This window comes from Colletotrichum acutatum, assembly GCF_030867785.1.
Source record: "Colletotrichum acutatum strain CBS 112980 chromosome Unknown BDZ83scaffold_36, whole genome shotgun sequence".
Taxonomy (NCBI): Eukaryota; Fungi; Ascomycota; class Sordariomycetes; order Glomerellales; family Glomerellaceae; genus Colletotrichum; species Colletotrichum acutatum.
This window is the reverse complement of record NW_026849030.1, coordinates 316421-324750: the sequence shown is the minus strand read 5'-3', so window position 1 is coordinate 324750 and position 8330 is coordinate 316421. Positions and strand designations below refer to the sequence as shown.

General features: G+C 54.5%; 1 protein-coding gene across 1 annotated transcript; it reads left to right on the top strand.

Moving 5' to 3' along the window:
* Window positions 1-4789: 4789 nt before the first annotated feature.
* Window positions 4790-6456, top strand: BDZ83DRAFT_575442 (glucosidase II beta subunit-like protein; the record flags this gene model as incomplete). Its single annotated transcript, XM_060504815.1, has 2 exons — window positions 4790-4888; window positions 4954-6456. 2 exons carry the CDS (start codon window positions 4790-4792, stop codon window positions 6454-6456), a joined length of 1602 nt encoding a protein of 533 aa, XP_060366090.1.
* Window positions 6457-8330: the final 1874 nt, after the last annotated feature.

The following is an 8330-nucleotide window of genomic DNA, read 5'->3' as shown; positions in this document are numbered from 1 at the left end:
AAACCAGACGCTAGTGAGGGATAGGTGCTGGCATCCACTGAAGAAGAGCTTCTCTATATTCGTATACTCCGTAGACAGCATTCTGCCCGGTGAGCGAGATGAAGTGGTCCACGACTCCACGATGCTGCGGCTGTTCTTCGAGTCCCTGTGTCTCATTCTCTACAACTTCCAAGTTCCCCAAAGTCACAGGTCCCCAGCTTCAATCTCCACTTTTGGCCGAGTTCAGCTTTGACGAATCACAGCTCGTCCACATAGCTCTAGAAGGAGACTAGCGTCGCAGGGCGAAGCTCGATTGGCTACGGCTCGTTCCCGCGAAGTGAGGCTGCCGCCCCGCCGGCTCCGACGATTGGCTCTTTGCCTTCGGGGAAAGAGAGGAGGTACGTACCAGTCCCTTTCCTCCCCTTCCTCCTCTTCCTGGATCCTCGTGTTCCTCCTCCACCAACTGTGCAAGTCCATCACCATCCATCCATGGAGCATGGCGGCATGGCCACTCCCTACACGGCCAGTCTGAGTCTCGTCTCGTCTCATCTGCCCAGGTGTGCCAGACCTCCTCCTCCACTCGAACGAACTCTCTCACTCGCGACCGACCCGTTCCTGGGCCCCAGGAACGTGCAAGTGCCAGTTCTCTGTCTCCAGTTTCCATCATCACGGCATCGCCCTCACCTAGCGTCATCTCCCTCATCTCGCAACTCCGTCTACACAGTCACCTAATCTTGGCTACCATGATCCATCGGCATCACCTTCAGATGTGAAATTTGTCAAAACGCAACGCCGCACGCGCGAGCCGCAGCGGGTCCCCCTCCTCAAGTCCCCATTCTCAGGGCCCATTCTTATGGCCCATGAAATCTGGAATTTCCAATATCTGGGAACATCACGAAAGGATTGACCAGCCAAGCCAAACATTTCAAGTCTCCATACCAAATCCCACCCCCAAAAGAAGCTTGGGATCGTCCCGCACCACATCTCGCAACAACTCCGCCTCGAGGGATCATCGCTGTTGATCCTCTTCGGCTACTTCCAGCTGCTCGAGCTGAATTGGGTCCTAAAGTCCCGACTCTTCCACCCTTTTCCCTCCAGGGCCCCAAACCATCAGCCCGTCCATAGCATGCACCGTAACCCCCCAAGGAAGCCCCCGGCCAGAAGCCATTAGTTGGCAGAAACCCGCAAAGTCTCTCTTACCGCCGGGGGAGTCTGGGAGAGGGAGAGATGAGGTGTCATCAACCGCGACCCTCCTTGTAGATGGACCGATGGCCCAAGCATCTCTGCGACAATCTCCCGTCATCAGACGGCTTCTGGCATTACGGGCGGGGGGTGTCCCCGGCAGGTCCGGGTCGTTCTCCCCAATTTCCCCCCTACCATCCCCTCACCATCCCAATCCCAAGGTTTGGTGTATTGTTTCCGTCTCTCACCTTTCCCAGTTGGATGGCAGCTTGAGAACGCAGGAGACTGGAGTTGCCCAGAACAAGTTGCCAGAGGCTCTAGTGTATTGCAGATCTGCACTCCGTTTGTCGAACCCTCACCGAACTCTGTTCTGTATCTCCTCAGTACGGATACAAGCGGCGCCCGCTGCACCCTGCACAACTGCCCGCGACTCAGGGCAAGCCAGCGACATACCTGTTTATGACAGTCACAGAGCAAAGGACTGACCGCAGTTTGCAACGGATTAGGTACGAATACTGACACGACACAACAATGCACAAGTGGGTTATTTCCTTGTATCTCATTTTCCCCCACGATGCCGATGGTTACCATCTCGCTTTCGTCGTCGCTTCTAGACTGTCTCACGAATACAACGCTACGACCTATTGAGCACGCGGGTATGTATGGCGGTGACACTTCATTATCGCCGAAACTGCGCTTACCGCCAAGGATCATCAAAACCATCAATCTTATTAGCGATTTCACCTTGACTCCCTTTGGAAAGAAAGCAAAGAGAAACTCTGTGGATATCAATTGTACGGATAAAGTCATCGGCCCTTTGCGTGCAACACCAGCAGAACTCAATCCTCGTAGTGGAATGGCGCCAACTTCTGCCGCTCTTGGCACGGCATGACTTCCAAAGTTCCAAGACTTGGATCCAAATTTGTTTGCCAAAGTTCCATCTCAAGTTCCTCAAAGTTCCCCTTCGCCAAGCAAAGAAGCTCATCAGTCGTTTCTTCTGTGCGGCGGCTGTGCCAGACACTGGGAGAGGAAGAAAATTGACGTGACACCAAAAGTCCAAGCAAACGTCGGCATGGCATGGCATGGCACTCGCATGGCCAGTCTCTCAATGCCTACTTGATATCTCAAATCAGTACCCACTGCCGAGTGGGCTGAATTATCGTGTGTCTTGAACGGCTTCTGGCATGACACGGCCCATTTCGGTGAGATTTGGGAGAACTAAGAGGGGGGTAACACCATCAATATCCTACCTTACCAAACCATTCATCCATCCATCCATCCAACCATTCACACGGGAGGAGACAGATACACAAGACATACGGAGTAGTCCCTAGAAAGACTTGAATAGCCTGCCGCCGCTAGGACTTCTTCTTTCCTAACCCGTCGGCCGTCATCCAATCCGGGACGGCATGAAGACGCGCCTTGGCTTTAACTGCCCAAGGAGCAGATTCATGCCTTCTTCCCTAAGTTCCCTCAGTAGGCTGCGTCCGAGAGCGAACTGTCAACTGTGAATTTCTGGAAAGTCTGCAGCCGTACCGTACAGCGTTCCTTTTGGATCGCCGAATGGGTATCCGTGCTCTACTCGGCCCCGAGCCGCATCGCATCGCATCGCAGTAACACCACAACCACCCGCATCCGCATGGCGTAGCGTATCGGCGCGGTGCCTACTCACTCACAGGCGATAGAGATACCACACACACACACACACACACACACACACAATATCTTTGCTGCGTGGTACTTTACCGCACCGCGGCGCAGCGCCGACTTTCTGATAGGAGCTGTGTTGATTCTCCTTTGTTGTTGACCTGTTTCGCTTTCTCTTTCCCACCCCGGTTGGTCGCGGCTGACTGGGTCATGTAAGTAGAGCCTGCAGGAGGAGTGTTGCCTGGTAGCCTGCCGCGATGTTTGGCCTCCTCCGATCACGCGCGGCACGGACGATGCTGTCGGTTCCGCGTGCTGCGGTCAGCATTTTACCTTGAATGACCAATGAATATGTCGTCGAGGGGGGTCTGAGATATGGCAGCAGCGGGCGAAGAAAGAGTACGCTGCGGGATCTGCGCGTATTGGTCCCTCTCCAGACCGGCGACGGTATATCTGCGCGCGAGGGGCGGGCTTGTCGCCGATACCGCGGCGACAATGTATTTTCCAGTGACATAAAGATGCCTTCAATGTACTTGACAGTGCGGGTTTGAGCTTGGATGACGTTGAGCCCCAGTGACACGCCATGATAGTCGCCGCCTTTAGTTACGTCTTTGCAGCCTGAGGGCGTAGAGCGTGCTACTACTCGCCGTGAAAAGGAGTCTCCCAGATGCCAACTGTAGAGCCACAATCCAGAGTCTTACCTATGGGAGTCTTCACTGCGATTTTAACGCCACTGGAGGCAAGTTTGCGCCCTTACCGTCCTCATGCTTCGTCGGAACGGGCCTTCCTGTGGCTGTAAGCCTAGGTATACTTTGACGTAAAGACCTGGAAAGTTTACTCGCTATTATCGAATCTAAATACATGGTGCGCATGTAGTCAATACTGTACAGTCGTCTTTGCAACAAGATGACTGTTACGCACCAAAGACGCTTGCACTCGATCAATACAATACTCGGCTGTTCGTGTTACTCAGACTAAGCCCCCTAGGCATTGGTCTCCCGATTCCCGTGAAAGTCGAGAGATTAGCTAGGCGACCCAAAGCAGCAGTGATCCTACAACTCGAGTTCTGTTGGCGGGATGAAAGCAACCATGTGATATCCATACTCCGGCCAGATAGCATCTGGCTTGTTGGTTCTGAAGACGGTGGCTGTGAATAATAGCGCTGGAAGGCGGCATGGTTCGCCAGCCTCGCCCGACGAATCATGATGGCTCCCTAGGGAGGAGAGGCGGGGTTTACGACACAGCCTTTTCACTGTAGTTTTAACTCTTCTCAAGTGAGTTGCGTTCACCATAGACGTATTGAAATACCAATGGTTCTATCTTGTATCAATACCTGTGACCAGGTTCTGAGGTTTGCCGCACCTTATTTGTACACCTTATGTGGACAGAATCGGATATGCGTATCGCCTCCAAAGGCTGGAGTCACCATGCGAACTCTGGAATGGACTCAGAAAGGCAGGTCAGTATCCAGCTGGCTCTTCTTGTAACCTCAATCTCATAGTCTGGGTGGTCGATATGGCCTCAAGGAATTATACTCCAGCTCATGATGCAAGTTCTCAGTCACGCATGCTAAGTACTAGTGGACTGGCACTGCAGTAGATACAATTGTGTGGAATGACAATGACATTTACAGCATGAATCATAACGCGGTATTCTTTTGTAACAAATGCACAACTCATTCTGCAGAGTCACGACCGCAACAATTGGCACTCTATAGGCCTCAAGGTGGTTGTTCTTGACGTTCAATAATAGCATCATGACACGTGACCGTCTTCATTATTGGAGCATCCCCACCGGCAAAACACCGGCGATCTTATCTGGGCGGGACCCTGCTGTAGATGACACCTGTGAGCTACGGAGGAACCACGGGAGCCAATGCGCGGTCGTCTAAGCAGCTTCAAGGTGGCCACACGAGCAACGGGCACCTCACCACCACAACTTTGAACCTCTCTGCATGTGAGCGAACCTTCATTCACACGGCACGATGCGCCGTTTCAATTTACTTCTGCTGGCCACGGCTCAGCTGTGCGGGGCTCGTCATCCTGGCTTCAGTATACACGATGATCTCGTGGCATATCCCCAGGTTCGTCCGATCCCAAGGAGATCTATGGAAGCTCTCGCAGGTGAACTAACAATGAGCGCGCGCAGTACGAGATAGTCTTTTCAGAATCCTATATACTAGAGCACGAAGCGCAGGCGTTACTGGATCGCACAAACCCGCATTCTGCCTACTCGGCCGAGTTCTCAACAGCTTCCGACGTCTCCCAGAACGTCCGAGAGGCCACCGACGCCGACAATGGTCGCTCCTCCGAGGTCTTTGAGCGATACGAGCTCATGAACACAGCGGACTTGAAGTACCTCTGCTCGATACCCATCCTGGAGCCCCAGACTCCCGAGAACCACACGGCAACGGAGCTCGCGAAGCAGGAGGAAGCACGCGAGCTGGCAAAGGCATCGGCGCACGGCTGGGAGCTGCTGGACGAGTTGGACGGCAACTGTCTGTACTTCATGTCCGGCTGGTGGAGCTACAGCTTCTGCTACAACCGCGAGATTACCCAATTCCACGCCCTTCCGACGGTTCCCAACGGGCAGCCGCCCGTCCGCGACCCCCACACGGCCGAGTACGTCCTCGGCAGGGTACAGAAGTCGCCTAGCCAGCGTCATGGCCAGGAGCAGCAACAGCAGCAGACGACAAAGTCGGGAGACCCTCCCGCGAATACGGATCTGCAGATTAAGGGGGACCAGCGGTATCTTGTGCAGAAGATGGAAGGCGGCACCGTTTGCGACCTGACGGGCCGCGACCGGACGATCGAGGTGCAGTATCACTGTGTGCCGGGCATGAAGGGGGACCGCATCGGTTGGATCAAGGAGGTCACCACATGCGCCTACCTCATGGTCGTCAACACGCCGCGCCTGTGCGACGATGTCGCCTTCCTCCCGCCGAGGGCCACGAGCGCGAACCCAATTAGCTGCCAGCTCATCCTCCCCTCCGACGATCCCGCCGCTCAGGCCGAGTGGCATCGCCGGAAGACCTTGGAGGCTGAGGAGTCCATGGTTGGCAAGCAGGAGGGCGCTGCCGCAACGGATGAGGAAGAGGCGGCAGAACTTCTGAAGCAGGCCCAGCAAGACCCCAACGTGCGAGACAAGGCCCAAAAGGGCGTCAACGTGGGTGGTGTCATTGTTGGTGCGCGAAACGTGCTCGGCGATGCGGACGAGGAGGGCAAGCCGCCGACGAAGCTCTCGCCACCGCGTAGCTACTTGCCTGGACGCGGCCACGGCCCTCTGGTTGAAATCATTGCCAGCGCCAAGAGCAAAGCCGAGGGGGGTGCGACGGAGATGCTCGACGACGACGAGCTCAAGAAGCTGGATTTGAGTCCTGAGCTTGTCGAGGAGATGCGGGCTGAGCTGGAGCGGATCGCTGGCGACAAGGGCTGGAAGCTTGAGGTGGTAGAGCAGCCGGGCGCGCAGAGGGAGATCCAGGGCATCGTTGACCACGGCTCTGACAGTGAGGACGGCGACGAGGCCAAGGGGAAGAGGAAGAAGAAGGTTGTGGAGGGGGAGAAGAAGACGCAGCAAAAGGGGCAGAAGCAGGATAAGCAGGATCAACAGCAGGAGGGCAGCGAAGAGCAGTTCTTCAAGGAGGAGCTGTAGTGATGCCCTCCCCTGATTTGATGGCCTAGCATTGGCGTTTGGAATGTTTTCTTGTATTGATATGCTGAATGATACGGAGGGCCATACGTTGGCTCTCATGCTCTCGAGAGTTCCTTCAACTGTGCGCACGTCTTCCTCTACGGACCACTACTTGCCTCTGCCATTTTACCAATACGCCCGCAGCCCGAAGCGAAGGAACTCTTGCAAGTACCTTGCTCATTCAGTTCTGAGGACCATTCAGTTGTGGGAGTTATTCGGTTCTCAGAACTGTTCGGTTCTGAGATTGTTCGGTTCTCAGGCTGTTCGGTTTTCAGCCTCTCCGGTTCTCAGACTAGTCGGTTTTCAAGCTGTTCGGCTAACTATTCCGGTGCTCGAATTATTGGAAAACTATACTGATGAAGAACTAAACCGATTCTGCTCCCCTGGGCAGCGATCGGACTGTCGGAAACTATACGATCAGTGGCATCAATTTCCAACAGGGCATCACGCGAACTCAATCCGAAATGATAGTCATTCAATGGGCGTCGAGTAGGAATCACTGGCAGGGCGGCGGGCGAATGTTGACTTCTTCTCTCGATCTAATGGCCACGTCGGACTTGGAAGCAATTCGATGTTACACCCGGACTCGGTATCCCGCTCAACCCAACGGGATCCCGAAACGGCAATGTTTTGGACCACTTCTTGGTGAACCAGACTCGACTGGATCCACAATAGGTGGACTGTTATGATCTTCAGGGTCATGGTGTCGACTGCCGTCTCTCACGGATCTCAACGAGGTCTAATTTGATCGTGGTCTAAGCCATTATCTCGATGCTTTGTTGTTGTGAGGAACTGGCAGGGATGTCGGCAACGTCACTCCATATGGTTCATATGAAGCAGCCTCGTGTGAGACAATACCTACCTGCATTAATTACTGGAGACCGACGAATGTAACGGTCAATTGCATCTTGTTGAGCTGTGAAATGTTATTTTCCACGATCAACCCTACAGAACACAAATGAACGAGCCAAACCCTCGGTGCCAACATCCATGACATTCGAACTCCGCTCTGTCCTCTCTGCGGAGACCAACGTTTTCGTCTTGTCTCGAGCAACGCCGAGACTTCTGCCCATAGCAATGCTTGGCTTTGCAGATAATCTGATTACTCGAGACCCCGCGGCTTCCATGGCATGGACGTCCGCGGTACGACGTGATTACATTCCCCCCAGACTACCACCGTGACCGGACTGGAGTTGTTTATTCGGAAAGTCACGTCCGGGACCTGCCGGGTTACCTGGAGATCATAGCAATTGTCAATCGATAGCTCCTGCCTTGACCAGTATTAAAGTTGACAGAGGAAGGTGGGAGGTAGTAAGTAACGGAAGGTGCCCCTCTGCCAGGAAGGCACCATCCGACAATGGCAGGACGGTGCATCCCACTTGCCGGACCGGAGGGCGGCACCGGCATCACGTCCTTCCGAGACGTGGGAGGAAGGCATCCCCGCCGAGGCGTGACCTGCCCTTTGATCCCTCCAGAGGAAGGCACGCATACACGTGCTCACTGCTTGCTCAGCCTGTCAGTGTGAGTGAGGCAGGCACTGGTAGCCGGACATCACGTCGTCTCCTGCCGAGACCGTAAACGTTGACAAATAGTACATGGGCGTTGAGGCAGAATATCTGCGATCGGCGCATCTCTGACTTTTCTCTCTTCATCCCCAATCTCGGCTCAAATTTCAGTCGTGATCCATCGCCATGGCTAGCCCGCCCCCTCCGGAAACTCCCTCAGACTCCCTCAGCCCTCTTCCCCGGTATCCGGGACTGGCTCCGGGAAAAGCTGCCATTCGAAGATTCTCAACCAACCCAACCCAACCCTGATGGAGAGTTTCTTTGTTTTGA